This window comes from Pelmatolapia mariae, linkage group LG23 (genome assembly GCF_036321145.2).
Source record: "Pelmatolapia mariae isolate MD_Pm_ZW linkage group LG23, Pm_UMD_F_2, whole genome shotgun sequence".
NCBI lineage: Eukaryota > Metazoa > Chordata > Actinopteri > Cichliformes > Cichlidae > Pelmatolapia > Pelmatolapia mariae.
Window position 1 is genome coordinate 27,446,448 of NC_086246.1, and position 20,139 is coordinate 27,466,586.

Genomic DNA, 20,139 nt, shown 5'->3' on the forward strand with positions numbered 1-20,139 from the left:
AAAACATTAAAAACAAAGCAGATTAATAACGTGTTTCTTTTTAAATAAATATAATTCCCCCCATCATTGAACACTCCTTGCTATCAAACATGTTTACATATTTGTCAAAATCTTTATACACACAAAACGCATCTGTTTAATATCTTAAAGTTTTACTTGTCTGCACATGTTCAGCGTATACAAAAAATATCAAATAATAAATTAGTGGGAACAAATATGGATAATATGTGGCCTATTTTTGTAATTATTTATTCACTTTATTTTTCAGCTACAACAATGCAAAAATATATTATAAATGTTTTTAAGGTTATAATTCCTTCTTTCAAATAATACTTGCCAGTCAGTATAAAAATAACAAAAAACTAATTTAATTTTTTTTTCTTTCTTGTTACTTAATACACAAAATCTGATAATATTTTATAAAATTATTATGTAAAAAAATTAATTTCCGTTTTAGATTGCGGCTTTTTAATCCCCTCCATTTTTTTAAACCTTTTACGCCTCTTTTACGTTTTTTTGTTGTTATTGTTTGTTTTGTTCTATTTTTTGGTTGGACGGATTTTTTGTTTATCATAAATGATTGTATGTATATATATATATATATATATATATATATATATATATATATATATATATATATATATATATATATATATATATATATATATGTGTATATATATATATGTGTGTATATATATATGTGTGTATATATATATGTGTGTATATATATATATATATATATATATATGTGTGTATATATATATATGTGTGTGTGTGTATATGTATATGTATATATATATATATAGATATATATATATATATATATATGAATATGAATCAATGCGGAAACGCTCCTGTAAGGTGAGTCACATGACCGTGTCCCCAACCGAAGCCAGTAAATATCAGGCTAGCTAGCAGTCTGTTAGCTACTCCCAGTTCCACTAGACCAGACCATGTTTTTTCAGCTGTCATCAGGCAGTTATTAGTCCAGCGTGTGTAGCTTGTTCGGTGGTGTTTTTCGTTAAGCGATGACCTCCCAGTAAGAGAGACTCCGTCCTTTAAAAAAAAAAAATCAGCCCTGTAGCGACTTGGCTGGCTTTACAGGTTAGCTTAGCGCTAGCAAGCTGCGTCCAGAGGAGGTGTCGTTGCTAGTGACTATGCAAGGGGAAACCACGACGATCCGAATCACGGAAAACGAAGGCAAGCTGGATGTATATCCCCAGAACAGGACCCCGAGTTCGGGGAGAGCGAGTGCCAAAAGCTGGCAGTACAGGTGGGTGTTAGTTTATTCAGCTAGCAGCTAATTTAGTGTTGTCAGGAGCACTTCGTTGACCCGGACAGCACAATAACCTACTCTTTTTCAGTAGTGTTTAAGTGTGTATTTGGTTCTCAGGTATACAAGCTGAGTCAGAGGAATGCTCTGTGATTGAATTGTGTGTTTACCTTGCTGTGTTTATGGGCGTGTGCTCACTGGCTGTATCATTTTATGAGTGTCTCCTTTTGCCCCATAATACCAGCGATCACATGGAGAATATTGATGGCTACCTGATGAAATACACCAACCTGGTGACAGGCTGGCAGTACAGGTGAGTTCTGACCCAACTTCATGTGACATAAGTAATCTCAATGAGCATTAAAGACCTTACAGTTTTATAGGGACGAAGTACCTTTGTGTGTGTGTGTGTGTTTATAACTTACCAAACAAAATTGTAAGGTGTGACTGTGATAAAAAGTCATATCATGGACAGCAGACTAAGCCAGTGTTGTTTGATTTCAGGTTCTTTGTCTTGAACAACGAGGCGGGCCTGCTTGAGTATTTCGTCAATGAGCAGTCACGGCCACAGAAGCCCCGTGGCATGCTCCCTTTGGCGGGGGCCGTCATTTCCCCGAGTGATGAGGACTCGCATACCTTCACTGTCAATGCCATCAGCGGGGAGCAGTACAAGCTCAGGGGTGAGGATCTGGCAGCCATGAGTGCTCTAAGTTAATTTGGCTTTAGCTGGTGCTTCTGTGCTCCTTCCTGAGCTCTCCACCTTTTATTGATGCCTCCATTCTACTTTTTCTTTTTTTTTTCTTTTTTTTAAAGCTCAGCCTTGCTCTCATTAACTTCCATCTTGTTCGTGCTGTATTGATCTGGATGTTTTTCCATTATCTGCTGCCGGTGATGCAGAAGCACACAGGAATCAATGCTGAGTATGATTACTGTAGAGTTACTGTAACAAGGTTGTCTTCTTCTTCTCCTGTGTGTGTGTGTGTGTGTGTGTGTGTGTGCCAGCCTCTGATGCCAAAGAGAGGCAGCACTGGGTCAGCAGGCTACAGATCTGCACGCAACACCACACAGAGGCCATGGGGAAGGTAAGACTGACTGTGCCGAGTGTGTTTATACCTGAAAAGAGGCACATGACCATAATTTGTACCATGGTTGGTTTACACTGGATCATTCTTCTGTCAAGAATATATAGTTTTAAAAAAATTTAAGTTATGTTTAAAAGAAGAAGCATAATTAAGATAAAAAATAAAAATCAGTTGAGGCAGGCTGCCTGTTACACTTTTGTTGGCTATAACGACACAGTAGTTCAGTTCAATTCAATTTTGTTTGTGTAGCACCAAATAACTACAACAGTCACCTCAAGGCACTTTATATTGTAAGGTAAAGACTCCACGCTTTTCTTTCCAAGCTCCTTTCCAAGCTCCTTAGACTATGATGACCTGGATGACTGAGAACCTTCACAGACGTAAAGACTCCACAATAATACAGAGAAAACCCCATATATCAGATGACTGCTTGTTAATAAAGGTATCCTATTAGCCAATCACATGAGACACATAGGTATGGTCAGGATGGCCTGCTGAGGTTCAAACTGAGCATCAGCAAGAAGGTGATTTAAGTGATTTTGAATGTCGCTTGGTTTGTTGGTTTACTGATCTGCTGGGATTTTCCCATACAGCCAATTCCTGGGTTTACAGAGAATGATCAGAGAGAGAAAATATCCCCACTGCTTCAGGCTCATAGGAATACAATAGTAACTCAAAACAATCACTTGTTACAAGCAAGGTATGCAGAAGAGCATCTCACCAGCAGCAGAAGACCACATCTGGTTCTTGTCCTGTTGGCAACTGAGGTTACGGTTCACGCATGTTTGCCAAAATTGAACAATAGAAGACTGGAAAGACATTGCCTGGTCTGATGAGTCTTATAACCACAGTATACTCATCAACTCATGGCTGCTTTGAGAAGGATAACACACCATGTCACAAAGCTGACATCATCTCAAACTGGTTTCTTGAACATAACAGTGAGTTCATTGCACTCATTCTGTCCGTGGAAATATTCTTATCCTTGAAAAAATGAGTCAAAATCGCCATCAGATTTATGGCTCAGGTAATGGCCGATCTGTGTGTTTCTTACTAAATCTAACTGATTCTAAATCAGAAGGGTCGTGATCGCTGCATGCAGTCTGCAGACAGCCACACCACCATTTTTCTGTAAGGAAACACGTGAAAGTGAAGCAGAGAGAGCGGTGACAATGTTGTAAGCCCACAGAAGCACCACTAAAGCAACAAGGAAAGGGAAGGAAGTCTGACTGGCATGAAATCGTGCTAAAGTTTGCTTCGTAAGCTCTTATCAAATGATGCGTCTGCAGCTGTGTGAGCAGTTTGTGCAGATATTTGTGTCTGTGAGCAGTGATGACTGTGCAGAAAACACATTTTCATAAGCTCAAAACTCGGTGTGCTTACAAAATAAAAGCTAAAGGCATATGGCTGCCTTGATGCACGAAGCTTTGTACTTTACCTTCATGTCCAGGATCTTTATCTAGATTTGCATATTAGCATATTTGCAGATTTAAAAAAAAATGTTTATAGTATGTAAAACCCGGAAAGCTCACCCGATGTGAAATGTGCACTCCAGAGGCAGCAGCTCATTCAGTCCTGTCTGTCTTTAAAGGCTTGTAAACCATGAACAGCTGCGTTTTACTTCAAAGTCCATCTTTGTGAAAGTCAAAATCAGCATTTTTTTTCTGTGCTGATGAGCAGTGACACAATGCTCTTTCATTAGTCTTTTTTGGTTTTTGGAGCAGAAAACCCATGCTGCTGCACACCTTTAGGCTCTAAAGGCCCTTAAATGGCTGCTGATCTGTCAATAAATGTGCAACAGTGAAACAGCCGGACAGTACTTTGGTATTAAAACTGTTAGGGTGTTGTAAAAACTTCCTCAGCAAAATCTATGACTCATGAGCGGATGTGACAGTTTCCTGTTTCCTGTTTTCCTTTCACATCTGCCAAAGGAGGCAATCCAACAAAGTTAGAACAGTATCGGTGTTTATGTAAAGAAATATCAGCTTCCAGCCTGTTTGTGAGTGCAGCAAGCAGCAGTATTGATCTGGATATTGATCTCCAGATTGCTGTGCAGCCCATGGCCCATTTTAATGGTCTGGAGATGGCCAAGTTTAGGAAAAATGAGCAAAGATGTGAAAAAAATATAAGAAAAATGTTTTTAAGTGCTATAAACCACAGAGCCTGGGAGCCGGAACTGGCCTGGCAAAGACGGTGATCCAGGCCCAATGACAGCTTTGAAAAATGTGAAGTTTGGACTTTTAAGTTTTTAAGTTGGTCATAGGGGTCATATGATTATCTGTTTTCTGTTTTCTTTGTATTATTGCAATGTCTTTACCTTACAGTATGACACACCTTTAGGCAACTGTTGATTTGACTATATAAATAAAACTAAATTAAAGGTTCGGGCCAGTTTTGGAGACTCAAAAAAAAAAAAAAAAGAAACAACCCAAAAACATAACAGGATTTTTTTCCCTTTTACTAAAATAAAATCAAAAGTGTTTCATAAAATAATATATTTTCTGCATGTTTTGTGCTGTTGGGTTTAATTTAGTCCGGCATTAAAAATAAATAAATACTTTTTGTTTGTTTACGTACGCTTACAAATTCAGGAAACAGTATGGAGTTCAGGGGCCATGAAAAAGCCTGTTAAATATCAGTAGTTTACACTGCTTATAAAATGTTTTAAAAAAGTTTTATTTTGAAAAAACAAGATGGTAGTGCAATACACCCCGTCTCATTTATAGCTAGAAACACTGCGCTGACCCATAAATGTAATGACTGTGCTGGTCTCCGTTCCTCAGAGTCAGCCAACGTCAAAGTCCCGGAGTTACTCCACAGCGTCTCAGGGCAGCGGCAGCTCCCCGATGTCCATGCGCCGGCACAGCCAAAACCCCGCCTCTTTGTTTGGCTGGTCGCAGGTCAGAGGCTCGTCGGCCTACTCCAGTAAGAGGTCCCTGCTGCCCGACCACCTGATGGACGCAAGAGAGGTACACTTTGATCTGAAGAAGTCATAACTCACTGATTGGGGGGAACTTTTAGCCAAGACACAAACAGTGGGTGCTAAATCCCAAGGAACGCTAGTTGCGTGCTACATTTTATGATGATTAAAATGACTGGATGAAGGCGCCGCAGTGTTTGGACAAGATGAGCAGACAGGAAGCAGTGCTGGCACTCACTACAATGTTTCATTAAAGTTTAAACTCAAGGCCAAGTACAAGGAAAAAGTACAAGAAACATTTAGTTCCTACAAGGCACGCAGCGGTGAATGTGAAATATTTAAGAGGTGCTTTAGAGCAGGACTTTAGCTCACTGAGATTTGTTTAGTCATGAGCTTTAGTAGTCTCTCTCTGAGCCAGTTTAATGCTGCAGATTGTCCACAAGGGGGCACTCTCATGTTTATTTAACTTGAGTGGGATACAGCAGGTTTTTGTTCTAATCAGCAAGGTGTAAATATGTTTTTCCCTTGAATTAATCAGAACGTGATAGTTAAACAAAGGCACTGAGTCAAAATCAACAGAGCTGCCTGCACAGATAGTTAATCACGGTCCTGTGAGGCCTTGCCCTTATTAAAAATAACCACAACATCCTTGTTTGTATCTCCAGATGATGAGCCAAGCCCAGGGTCAGCACAAGGACCTGATCCAGGGCATTGAGGGCCTGCCTGCGACTCCTGGCCTTTCCCCCCTGGACCAGGACCTGCTGATGCTCAAGGCCACTTCCATGGCCACCATGAACTGCCTCAATGAGTGCCTGCACATCCTCCACCTGCAGCAGATGGCCCGACAGAGAAGCTCCCTAGGAGGTACGTGGAGGGATGTTTATGTAGTGGTGGGTTGTTGTTGTTACCTTTTGTGTTTGTCACAAAAGGTAACAACATGTAAGTTGAACTTTATATGTTAAAGTACCTGGATTACGTTAAGATGGTGCTAATTAATTACAGTACACTAAAAGCTCAAACTCAGTTTAGTTGATCTGGACTCAGGCTGGCAGTCAGAGAGCTTTTGGCCAGTACGAGTTTCTACAAACAGAATACTTACAAAGGTGGGACGGCTTGTAAAATGATCCGCAAACCTCATAAACCTGCATTTTATTCATAGAACATAGAAACATTTTCTTCCTCAGTTTGCACATTTGACATGGTTTCTATTGCTGTATTGTGGTCAGGCAGCATGGACACGCAACTTTATTTAGTTTAACTCATATAGCACTAAATTCCAACTTTGTCTCATGGGGCTTTATATTGTAGTGTAAAGACTCTACAATAGTACACAAAACCCCAACAATCATATGAGCAAGCCCTTGGTGACAATGGGAAGGAAACACTCCTGTTTAACAGGAGGGAACCTCTGGCAAAACCAGGCTCAGGGAGGGTCAGTCATCTGCCGTGATTGGTTGAGGAGAAGGAAAAGGGACAAAAGATGCTGTAGATGAAAGCAAGAGGTTAATAAACTGTTAATAAACTGCTATTAGGCAGTGCCATCACCGTGATGGCGCTACACATATGGTGAATGTCTGCATTTCATTGGTGTTGGTTTGTGTGCAGCCATTTCCCTCATTCCCGGGTTTCAGAAATGGCGGTTTTCATTCATTTTTGGCTTGTCTCAGCGTGCTTGGAACCCCAGCCGAGTAGATGCTAAAAAGGCACCTAACATGTGGTTCTGCCACTTAATGTAAAACCCTAAAATAAAAAAGTCAAGTAGATGCTTTACAAACAACCCAGCCTTCTGTGATGAATAAAATGGCTCTAATATTTTTCTGGACGCCACTTTAGTAACTCGTCTTTCAGGGTTACTTCTTGACATAAAGTATAACCACTGAGATGTTATTGAGCTGAGTAGAATGTTAGTCAAAAAAAAAGACCCAGTAATTGTAGGACTTGTACTTTGGGGGGAAGGTTGTGCCACCTGTAGATTGTAGTTTTGAAGTAATTTTGAGTCCCTCGTGGTGCTTTATGGTCAAAAACACCTGCTACTGTGGTACTGAGTCGTCCCAAACACTGTCCCTCTGCACCACCATCTTATTATTTTATAAATTCTATATAAACTCAAGTTAAATCTTAAGTTCAGTAAATACATGATGTTTGGGAAGTGGGTGTTAAATATTTATGTCTGTACTGGGTACGCAATCCTAAGAACAAATCATAGTTTTGCTTATGCAGTGTCTGCACCCAATCTAGACGGTTAGTTTGGCCGGACACTGGAATTATTCTGCATTATTGATGGGGTCACCTGTCCCTGTTCGTACCACCTGTCTCGCTGGTAATTGGATCTCAGATGGTTAAATATCCATCAGCAGCACCTCGAGGACAGCTCTGTTTTTAAGCTTCACATTAAAAATCATACAGTAACGTGAAGGAGAGGAGACTCACTGATCTTTTGTTAAAATGCCGGAAAACTCGTCCCACTTTTTCCACAGCGGATCTCGTTACTTGATGTATATTTCATCAGGCCGGACTCGCCACAGCAGCCAATCAGATTAAGTCTTCTGACGCACAAGGTGAATTTGAATTAGATCTGTCCTCTGCTATACGTACTTTTAAAGGGGGGGGGGGGGGGGATGCCATACTGAGAGGGTTTAGCCAATCGGGGTGGGGGATGCTTCCAGAGTATCCTGATACCTGTCTTCACGGAGGAGTTGGGTTACACTCTTTTGGTCAACGGCAGCTCTCTGAGGAGCAGAAGCTCTGCCCGGTCAGCTGCCAGGCGATTGCGGGGCGCCGTGCGGTAAATGGTGGGCCGAGCTTAGCGCTTCCTGTGCATGTAGGGGGGCCTCGGTCGGGTGGGAGGGAGGGGTAGGACCATGAGTACCTCTGAACCTGCACCTATGCACTCCCCATCCACTGCAGGACCCACCATCGAGTGGCTGGAGCCCAAACTGCCCGACATCCTGAAGAATGGCAGCAGCTCCCTGGGCAGCTTCGCGACAGGGGAGGGCCCGCTGGAGGGGAACCGCTTGGAGCTCAGCAGCCCCGAGTCCTGCAGCTTCTCTGGGGTAAGACCGGGAGAGGGGAGAGGTTATCTGTGTCATGGTTGTTGCAGTTTTCTGTTAATGCTCTGTGAGACTGCCTTGTTTTAAAATCAGTCATACAAAATTTTTTTCATTTCTTCCCCCCTCTCTCCTCACAGGAACAGGAAGACATAGATGCAGAGGATGAATTGGAGGACTCCTTCACGGACAAGGAGGAGGACCTGGGCGCCGTGGAGGAGGAACGGAGCGTCATCCTACACCTGCTGTCGCAGCTGAAGCTGGGGATGGACCTCACGCGGGTAGGTTGAGTTCCCATATCAGCGAAAACAATCCCTCTGAGATGCCAGCACAAACGGGTCTTTGATAAGGCTCGCTTAGCTGTAACAGAGGAGGATTTTCCCGGAGCGAGAGGAGTTTCTTGTATCAATAAACACAGAGTTCAAAGCACATTGCGTCACAGTGAGGAGTGAAATGCTGTTAAGATTCCCTTCTGATTGGTTTTTAATGCAATTTCACAGAATTCTGGTAAAGAATAAACCAAAATGAGGAGTTCACACCACGTTCTTCTGCAGCTAAATAAACCATTTTTTAACAGTGTACTGATACACAGTTAAAAGTATGTGGTAAGATTGTTTTACAAGTATTTCAGCCTTGACTCAGCAACTGTTACACAGAAACACAGCCTTTCACTTCTTGGGTGTTTTTTTTTTTTTTTTTAAATAAATCCTCCTCCTGTGCTTTTCATGCATCATTATAAAAAAAACAAACCCTGCAAACTTTTCTAATGTAAAACAAAAAGATCAACATCATTTACTGCAGTCATTGTGTCCTGATCAGTCCTTATGGTCCATTAACGGTCGAAGAGGCTGATACCAACCCGGCCTGGTGTACTGGTGCTTAGTAAGTTAGCTGTTTAACAGAAAATAAACAGAACTATGGCTTAACACTGACACGTTGGTTATTGCCTGCATCTGTTGCGAAGAAGTATCTGCCACCTTCCTGATTTCTCTTTTTTTGCATATTTGACAGACTTGCATGTTTTAAATCAAACAAATTTTAATATTAGACAAAGATAATCTGAGTAAATACAAAATGTAGCTTTTAAATTATTTAAATCATTTATTAAGGAACAAAAAAGTAACACAAACCTACCTGGTCCTATGTGGAAAAAGTTATATCCCTATAGTTTGGTCATTTTGCAGATCTAGTGACAAAACATTTCTCCCAGTGAAAAAGCAACATCCAGATGAACAATATTCCTTCCTGGGATGGGAATTTCCTGGGATAAGTGCTCCCTGAACTTAATTAGTTGTGCCATCCTTGACAGCAAGATCTGTAATCAAGTCTTTGTGATAACTAACAATGAGTGTTTTACCACCATGTTTGACTGTTGCTGTGATGTTCTTTTTATGAAATGCTGTTAGTTTTATGTCAGATGTAACGAGACTCAAACCTTCCACAAAGTTCAGCTTTTGTCTCGTCAGTCCGCAGAATATTTTCTTGGAGATCATCTAGGTGTTTTTGGTAAATGTGAGACGAACCTTTGTGTTATTTTTGGTCAGCAGTGGTTTTCTCCTTGAACTCTTCCATGGATTCAGTTTTTTGCCCAGTCTCTGTCTTACCCAGTCTCTGACCTTAACTGAGACAAATGAGGCCTGCAGTTCTTTAGATGTTGTTCCGAGTTCTTTTGTGACCTCCTGGATGAGTCGACGAAGCTCTATGAGTAATTTTGGTTGGCCGGTCACTCCTGGGAAGCTTCAGCACTGTTCCAAGTTTCCTCTATGTGTGTATAATGTCTCTCACTGTGGTTCACTGGAGTCCCAAAACCTTAGAAAGGACTTTGTAACTCTTTCCAGACTGACAGATGTCACTGACTTTGTTTCTCAGCTGTTTCTTTAGATCGTGGCCTGATGTGTTGCTTTTTGAGATCATTTCGCAATATTTTTGTGATTTTTGTGATATTGTGTCGATACAGGGACAACAAATATTTATCTTGTTAAATAAATTAAAATACTCTGGGAATACTAGGAACAAAAGGGAGCATCTCATGCACCATCATCCAGAGATAATGTTAGCTAAGCAAACTAACACATTATCCAACACTGGGCGCACTTAGCTTGACAAAGCTACCTCGTAATTCAGATCAAGCTAATGGTTGAAAAGGACAAACTCCTTACATCCACCCAGAGCTTGAAGGTGTTGCACAGTCATGACCACGTTTGATCACAAAGTGATTGCGCAGGTTGCCTGCGCCTTTGCAATGTGACTTGGACCGACTGCAATCCCTCTGAGAGATTTCAAAGGTTTTTAAATAACTGCTGTCTGATTTATAAATGCAGACAGATTGCCAACATTTCGCCATCAGTCTGAATGAGTCTTTGTCGTTGAGCACAACTCGAGGGGACTCGACTCCGCTGGCCTGTAGAACAGGAAGGCTGATCAATGAAAATATAATTGTTAAATGTGAGTTTCTGTCTATGCAGACAGTAACAGATATTTGTCACAGTTAAATGCTTATTAAATATCAGCCTGTGATGAGGCTGATATCTAGTAGCACATTGCTTTGAATTAAAGCCGCCCATCAAAGTAATTGAAATTGTTTAAAAACCACATTTTGAGGCAGGATAAGGAGTCATGGTTGAAGTAAGCTCCTCATTCTTGGTAATTAGTTGTCGAGGACATGTGCTTAAACACCCTGACCCGAGGCTTGCGCTGACACTCTTATCTTTCAGTGTCAGTTTGTTCCCGTAGTTCGATATCCTGCTCTTGAGTTTCTGATTTATCTCATGGGTCTGCTGGCTTACCTCAGCTGGAACTCTAGTAAACACCCCATGATCCTCAGGGTCACGTCCTGTCTACGTCTTTTCACTTCCTCATTGCACTATATTTTTCTGCCTAACCTGAGCTAATTTAGAAGCATCTTCAGATTCAGTTTGTTAATGCAGTATGTTCCAGAAGATGTGATTAAAATCTCTTCTCCCGTCCATTTTCCTTGTAGGTGGTCCTCCCCACCTTCATCCTCGAGAAGCGCTCTCTGCTGGAGATGTACGCAGACTTCATGTCCCATCCGGACCTCTTTGTGACCATCACAGACGGCAGCAGTCCGGAGGACCGCATGGTCCGGTTTGTGGAGTACTACCTCACCTCCTTCCACGAGGGCCGCAAAGGCGCCATTGCCAAAAAACCCTACAACCCCATCATTGGCGAGACCTTCCACTGCTCCTGGAAGGTGCCCAAGAGACCAGACGCCTCCAAGGAGCCTTCACAGGGAAGCCCCGACCCCACTGCTTCCAGCCAGGACTCCTACCAAGTGCGCTTTGTGGCGGAGCAGGTTTCCCATCATCCCCCTGTGTCTGGTTTCTACGCCGAATGCCAGGAGAGGCGGATGTGTGTGAACACACATGTGTGGACCAGGAGCAAGTTCATGGGCATGTCCATTGGAGTATCGATGGTAGGGGAAGGTAAGGCAGCACAATGTTTTTTAAAAAACTGTGTTCTGCGAGGTTGGCATCAGGAGTTAGATGGAAACACGAGCTATTTTTACACATAGAGCACATGTAGGAGGCCCGCTCACCAGCTGCGAGTGCAGCGGGGGGTTAGCTCCTCTACACTCTCATTCACACAGGCTTTGCTGAATAAAGCGGGGGAGTGTAGACCATTTATTGTCTGATCTGACTGCTCCCCATTTTCATTCTCACCTGCACCTCGATCGGATGTCTAGAAAAGTTCAGGGGCGCGTTGCATTGGAAACATGAGATGTTTTCACACATGAACTCGAGACAGCGTCGGCAGAATCAGGTTGGCTTCTTATCTAAAGTTCTCACGTGTAGCAGAAAGCAAGAGATGGCCCGCCTCAGATGTGTTTGCACTGCTGGAAGTAATCTGTTTGGCTCAGGTGGAGCGTGCTGAGTTCTGGCAAGTTACCTGCTCTCTTCTCACGTGAACAATATCATGATGTGTGCTGTGGAGCTGGCAAGTCGCTATCTCACATGCACCTCCTTCTGATGCCTCAGAGCTTGAGGCCCCAGTGCCAAAAAAGTCTTTCCATACACAGCTGTAACTGACAATAGAAGTGTGGTGCCCCCAACTCCCTTACTCCTCAGTTTGGTTTTAGTTTTATCTTAAAGCCCTCTTATTACCAAAAACAGCCGTGTAATTAATTTAGGACTAAATTCTGGTACATCAGGTGTCATATTTGGTGTATATTCTCATTTGACTATTAATGCATTTCCTAATAAAACTATTTGTCTCTTGTCCTTGTAAATAAAAATGTAGGACAGGGCATGTTTGTACTTTACTGTCTAGGGCCTCAACCACAGAAGCATCTCTGTCATTTCCTCTGTCACCCAGTACAGACAAATAAGGGAAGTGTCGCGGTTGTGCGTCGGTCATGTGCAGAGTCTGTGCACAGCTTTGCAGACTGTCGTCTACATGCCGTTGCTGTTTACCGTCACCAGGTGGCATCATCAAAATTAGGTGGTACAGCCGACCTGTGGGATCCAGCTGCTCTTGATGTTGTTTATCAGTCAACCAGCTGATAGTTAAAACCATTTCCAACACCATTTGACCTAAACCTGCCGTCATCCTTGTTGGGCTACAGGCTCTTTTTGACCATTTCTGCGGTAGGGCTGCCGCAATACTAACATTTCAGTATTTTCCTGGATATTTCTATCATTATTAATACCACATGGTGGAAAAAGACAAAAGAAAGATTCAACTATATCCTTATTTATTGTTGCTGGGTAATTCTTTACATAGTACACCCCTCATATCGCTATGTTACAACTGGCAGAAACCTTGTAACTCTTGTTTCTGCTGTATTTATTCTTCCAGGTTGTCTGTATTTGCTGGAGCACGATGAGGAGTACACCTTCACGCTGCCCTGCGCCTATGCTCGCTCCATCCTCACCGTTCCCTGGGTGGAACTTGGCGGCAAAGTCACCATCAACTGCGCCAAGTCGGGTTACTCGGCAGTCATTACTTTCCAGACTAAACCCTTTTATGGGGGCAAATTACACAAGTAAGTCTTAGTTTTTATATCCACAACAACAAGTAAAAGAAATGTATTTAATGTGGTTACAGTGATTGTCATTACATCAATATATGTGGTTTGAATCGTATCAGATTATGAGCTTGTGTTCCTTTTTGCCCATTGGGATCCATTTTCAGAAAAGTTATGTTGTTATGCTGATGATGCTCAATTTTATTTACCACCAAAGTGCAACAACTTCCAAGCAGTTACTGCTCTGTTTCTTGGAAAACATAAAAGTTTAACTTCAAACTTTCTCAAACTGAAAAGCAGAAAAAAACAGAGGTGACCTTATTTGGTCATTGAGACGATGCTTTCATTCATTCAATGAAATGTGCTCTCTAAATGAACCGAACTTGACTATGTGACCAGGTGAACTACTAGCAATACTATGACAGTATTCAATTTAATTCAGTTTTATTTATATAGCACCAAATCACAACAACAGTTCCCTCAAGGAGCTTTATAGTGTAAGGTAAAGATCCTACAGTAATTCAAAGAAAACAGAAAACCGATAATCATATAAACCCCTATGACCAAGCGTTTTGGCAACAGTGGGAAGGAAAAACTCCCTTTTAACATTCAGAAACCTCCAGCAGAACCAGACTCTGGGAGGGTCGGCCATCTGATGCGACTAGTTGGGGATGTTGGCAGTAAAACGTGTTTTTGATTGCCAGTTCTGCAGCTCTTTAAAATAAGTGTCCAAGATGGGCGTTCATATCTAAACAAATCCTCAAAATTGCATGTTTGTATTAATTCGGTCCTCCTACCACACGTTTAGGGTAACAGCAGAGGTGAAGCACAACTCCACCAATGCAGTGGTGTGCCGCGTACAGGGCGAGTGGAACGGCGTTTTGGAGTTCAGCTTCACTAACGGAGAGACGAGGGTGGTTGACGTCACCAGGTTGCCTGTGACGAAGAAGCACGTGCGGCCAATAGAGAAGCAAGGACCGACTGAATCCAGGTCAGAGGAAGTTTAAGATCGCGTCGAAGGAGCGAACTTGCAGTTCCTGTGTATTTAGTAGTGTTTGCTGAAATGTTTCGATCCTTTGCAGGCGCCTGTGGCAGCACGTGACTGAGGCTTTACGGCAGAAAGACATCGAGAAAGCCACTGAGCATAAGAGGGTCCTCGAGGAGAGGCAGCGGACAGAAGAGAGGCACCGTGTCGAGACAGAAACCCCCTGGAGGACCCGATACTTTGACAGAGAGGTGAGCAGTGGTGATTTATTAGGTTTCTGCTGATACAGCAGCTGGTATTTACTGCATAGGAAGTCATATTGAATCATATAACTGCCACATCGATGCTGAACGCCGTTCACTCTGTTTTAACGTCCACCATGGACCGTATGGTCCCGATATATTTCCCCTCTGGATCCAAGGACTCATTGGTATGGAGGGTACTACACCTGAATCTTGCAGGCAAAGTTCGTATGATACATGATGCAAGATCTTACAACTTATATACACAAAATATTTGAATTGCATGATTTAAAAAAAACAAAACAAAACAAAAAGAACGAGTTTCCACACGTTAGTTTGATGCCCATTGTTTGGTAAAAATGTTGAAATCAAATACTTTGCAGCCTCAGCAGTCTGGTGTTTTGTCTAACTTTATCAGGGTAAACAATTATGCTATCTCACTGCAGACGCTTCATTATCACTGATACGTGATATCACACTGACTCTCGTCTCTACTCCTCCAGGGTGAAGGTTGGGTTTATCACAAGCCACTTTGGAAAAACTCTACATTCAAATCCTAGTTTCTTCAGCCCTCCCCTATCTTGGATGTTGATATTGTAGATTCAGGAGTGTGTGTGTGTGTGTGTGTGTGTTTGTGAGTGTGCCGGAGTGTGTCTGCGTGCACACACGCATGTGGAAAAGCATGACCTGCACTGACGTACAGACGAATGCAACGCTGAGGGGGGAGAAGGACCGAGACGGCATGACCGAAGGTGTTCTCGAATCTCTCACATGATGTTCAGGAAGAGTACAAATTTTTGTACTGTGGATTAGTTTTTTGTTTTTTTTTTTATAATCTAATGTCAATGAAAACATATTCTTGTACAGGTAATGGTACTCTATTTACACAGCCTTAAGATGATCTGATGAATGATACTCTGTTTGGACTCAGATGATCCGCCTGGATATGGTTTCTTCTTCTTCTTCTTCTCCTCTTTTTAAACTGTGGTCTCACCTGAGGATAAAGGGACTTTTGGTGAATATCTTCTTTAAATAGGAAAGAAAATCCCCAAGTAACTGGAGAATACATCTCATAAAGCTGAATCTGTGTATTTGAGCTGATAAAACAGAAGTCATTCCCTCTGTCACTGGATGTATTTACATACTCGTGGTGTTTTGATCTGAGCAGTACAGAAACATTTAGTGGATGCCTCCCAGAGTAATTATTAAACAGGGGGCAATTTCCCAGAGTATATACATAAAATAGCACATTGAGCAGTGCTTACAGAAATTTACGTACTTTAAAATGACAGATTTAAAGAAAAGTACTAAAAATTAAAAAATGGCATCTGAATACTGAACACTGAATTCACTCACTGTTTACTGTAGACTGCACTACGTTTACTGTGTTTACTCTTATTTTATAAGTTTATTTATTTTGTCACTCTGAAGGAAAGGCCCCAGTCATATAGGCCTAGAGACAGGTTGGCAACCTGATGGCAACCACCAGTTGGTAGGTGGTGCTGGCAGTTGCAAAGTGAAATTGGTCGCAAAGAAGGTGCACTAGAATTGCTTTAGTTTCTAGCATGTTGCCTATAGTTTGCTTGGAAGACACCAACTTATCTGCAAACACTTTGCAATGGCTCTCTGAGCAGTAGTGAAACTATGAAGAGTGCAAAACAAGCCTGAACTTCCACCCTCAAGGTGGAAGTTGAGTCCTTTAAAACATGTTTTCAGTAATAAGGCGTACTTTTACTTTGAATTTGAACGGTGTCTATTTCCGGTTGGCATCACATTCCCAATTCACTCCTGCTCAGAGAGTAGTTGGAGACTGTTTGGATAACACCCAACGTTTCTTTGCACCAACTACTCACGACCGCAACTTTTCACTGAAGCAATAACAAAGAGGTTATTGGTGCAGCACCATATATCGCTTTGCGATCAGTTTTACCTTGCAACTGCTGGGAACCACTCCCCAAACAGTTTGGAAATATACCCCCCTCCCCCAGTGACGAGAGGTTGCCTGGGGTTTCCAGGTCTGCGTAAGAAGCCTAAGATGACCTTGGTGGCATCACTATGACTCTATTAGGGTTATTTTTTTTTTAAATCATAAAATTTAGTTAACGCTCCCCTTTAAGCTGTAAGCAGATCTATCTTAGGGTTTGGTGATGGGTAAAATTCTCCAACTGTTCCAAATAGTTACCGTGTCCAGTAGTGGGTGCTGTGTTTGTGCTACATTTCCTCAGTAATGCATTGTGCCACGAGGTTTCCTTAACATCAACCATACATTTCCAGAGGGGTGTACTACAAAGCAAGTTCAACAACCTAAAAACATGTTCACAGATGATCTGTTTTACTAATCAACTTTGGTAACCCAGACTGCTTTAGGTTCTATGCTTCAAATGTTACTGGATTTCATGACTTAAATAATCTGATATATTGGTTAATTTTTCTTGAGATTTCCCTAATGTTTGTTATGTATGATTGTTTATTAGCCCTTACTAAGGGCATATAATATTGCAGTTCAAAAATAATGTTTTACTGTCACAAGTAATGGATTATTCTGTTACAGTCTGCTTGGATCACTTGGTTATTGTTTGTGGCTTCCAACACGTTGCCAGCGGGGAAGTTGCAGAGTGCCCTCTGGTGGACATGCAACATCAACCCCTGGCAAGGTTGAAGGGTGTTTCTCTCATTTCTTTCTTCCCTACTTTATCACGTTTTCATTTTAACAGTTATTAATGGCAACAGATTAGCAAATCGCTGACATTAGCTAATAGCTGAGATGAGCCAATAGCTTAAGATTAGCGCTGCTCTGAAAATAACCTGCTCCACACCAGGTTGTTTGGCACAAGTTGCCATGGTGATTTATCCAGTTTAAAAAAAAAACAAAAAACAGCCCCCCCCCCACACACACACACACACACACACCTTTGTGATGCTGAAGACTTTGACTTTAGGCTAAACTTAGCTTGTTATCCTTTAATCTTGCTTCATAGTACACCCCTCAGGTCTGTACAGCGGAAGGAGGCACCACCTTGTGGCACTATTCAGCAATTGCACTTTACAAGCTAAATAATTCTCAAGGAGACAGACCACTAAAAGAACAAAACTTGCACATTGACACTCCCCAATGTAAGTGCTTAGTAGTGCATTTGTGAGCAACTATGATGCAGAGTTTTAGGTAAGTAGGTCAGACCAAAAAACAGTGTTTTAAAAGAGCTAAATGAGCACGTAACAAGCCAACATGTACACTGAATTTAACGCCAAGTTTAGTCAGTGTACGCCCTCGTTGATGCTCACTATAAATTCCTTTAGAAACAAAAAAAAGTTTCCTTTCAAAGCTTCAGCTCTCAATTTAATGCTGAATGCTGTTAATATTGATGTGGGGTTTTGTTTTGTTTTTTTTGACAAGTTCACGTTGCTGGAACAGCATGTTGTAGACTGAAAATTAGCAAATTTTATTAAATAATTAAATGATTCAGTCACAGGTGAATGCTTCTAAAAAGGACAAAAAAAATGCTATGCCACTCTTCATGTCTTTTGCCTTTTTTCTTTGTGGTTTTGCAGTGTTTGGAAAAGTCCTGCAGCATGATTGCAAACTCACTTAAGTTTCCTAATGTCTGTTGTGAAAGCTTTTAACCAAATTTGCTTCCTTTTGTAATGTAAATAAATATTTTCTTTAAATGTGTGTCCATCCCCGAGCTTGCCCTTCTTATTTCTGGAGTCACTTTGAGTACTTCATGTTCAATCAGTGTTTGTTTTCCACTTTGATTCCACTAAACCGTACTGTGGTGTATACATGATATCCTGTATGTATCGCCTCCCTGCTAAAGCAACACGTTCTGAGAGCAGAAAGCCACCCTGCCATTGATAAGCTACCCCCTTCAAATCTCGGTGCCTTATGCAAACTCTTCATGTGCGTGTGCCTTCCAGCAAGGAGCACGGCACTCATCACCTACTTATCTGACCGATGCAATGATGTATGTATTGTTAACGTGTGTTTGATTTCTTTTTCTTTTTTGGGTTTATTTTTAAAATCAATGCTCGATGTCGAGACTTCGACTGAGCACTTTTACTGACGGTATTGACGTCCTCCTGGTTTTTGGATTCTGCTGGTTGTCTTGCAGGTCTCTGAAATGCACTGAAGGAAACCTGGTGTGGGGAAAAATGGATGTGTGTGAGAATCTAATAAATGGCGTATCACTTGTATGCTGTGTCTGGTTCCTCTACTCATCAGCATTATTATTTATGTGAAAAAGGCTGATTTTTAAGACATATTGGAAGCTACAACTGCACAACTCCAAACAGAGTAGTTTCCCTTTTAACAAATGACCAATGCTATGCTGTGAAATCAAGTCTAGGAACTCACCAGCTTAGCCTTTGGCTTGTAGTTTCAACTCTACTCAGGACATCAACTTAAAGATAAGGGAGCTCTATTACACTCATATCCAGCTCCATTTTTTTTATTGTTGGACTCTACTAGAGTGGCTTTGCATGATTAACTGTTCAAAATAAAACATATTTATCACATTCATGGCCTTTATGCAGCCCATCAGTTCATCCTGCCTGAAACGAGCTGTTCTTTCTCCCTTTAAGCCAACTGTTTTGTGATTGGCTGCCCCTTATAAGCAGAAGGTTTGATAGCACATGGGTGGAGCTTCTGTACCCACAGCCAGAGCTGTGAGCCTTGTATGACCATAGTCGTGTCCAAATTCATGGGCTGCATCCTCCTGAGGACCGGGCCTTCGCAATCTAAGTGGGCCGGGTCCTCAGACGGTCGGGTAGGCCGGAAGTAAAAGGCAGTGAAATTGGACGGTCTAGCCTTCTGATTAACGTCACCGCTGTCTCGGTGGAGTTTAATAAACTCGGCCGTCTGCTCCTTGCTATGTAAAATATAACAGGACACTGGCGTAAATTCTCGACCATCTCACACTTCTGTTTAATCAGTTTTCTGTTTGACGTTTAGTCAGCTGTATAAAAACCAAGGAGGAACCCACTCGGGGGATTAATAAAGTTTTATTTTATCTAATCTAATCTAATAACTTTAATCTCAGCCAAACCGATTTACTCACGAACAAACAAAACACTGAAAAAGCCCGACAATAACATTTTTAGGTTGTCTCAGGTTATATTTCATGATTATACTTATATACTACGTTTAACCCGAGTAGCGAAAGTCCGCGGTGATCTGAAAATGATGTGCCGGGAGTTGTGCCGTTCTCGGCGGCTTCAGTGACCGTCGAGCTCCCGGCTAGCTATCGAGCTGGTGGGTAACAGACGTCTCCGAAAACGTCGAAGCACTTTTCCAAATATGCGATATCTTGATAAACCGAGCAGATATTTGATGTTTACACAGCTACTTTCTCGCCTGAAAATATGTTAAAAGTTTATTTTGTGACCCAGAAAAATTAATAAGAGTAATTTTAAAACGTAGTACCGGCCGCCATTACCGGAAACTAGAGTTTGGCTGGGCCGCGCTATGAATTCTGGGATATGGTGGGCAAAGAAGGATACATCAGACCCATCCTCAAATTCGGAGAAAATGAGGACCCATTTGTCGGCTGCATTCGGAGCAGCCTATGAATTTGGACAGCCTTCGGCGCGTCGCTGTGACGTAATCGGTC

At 41.8% G+C, this 20,139-nt stretch overlaps 1 protein-coding gene across 1 annotated transcript; it reads left to right on the plus strand.

Moving 5' to 3' along the window:
* The first annotated feature begins 893 nt into the window (after positions 1 to 893).
* Positions 894 to 18,724, plus strand: LOC134620502 (oxysterol-binding protein-related protein 11-like). The gene is made up of 13 exons (XM_063466690.1): positions 894 to 1,273; positions 1,518 to 1,586; positions 1,778 to 1,953; positions 2,276 to 2,355; positions 5,139 to 5,324; positions 5,941 to 6,139; positions 8,183 to 8,328; positions 8,463 to 8,603; positions 11,303 to 11,765; positions 13,138 to 13,324; positions 14,115 to 14,297; positions 14,389 to 14,542; positions 15,037 to 18,724. The coding sequence occupies exons 1-13, from the start codon at positions 1,158 to 1,160 to the stop codon at positions 15,091 to 15,093; spliced, it is 2,157 nt and encodes a 718-aa protein (XP_063322760.1). The 5' UTR covers positions 894 to 1,157; the 3' UTR covers positions 15,094 to 18,724.
* The last annotated feature ends 1,415 nt before the right edge of the window (positions 18,725 to 20,139 follow it).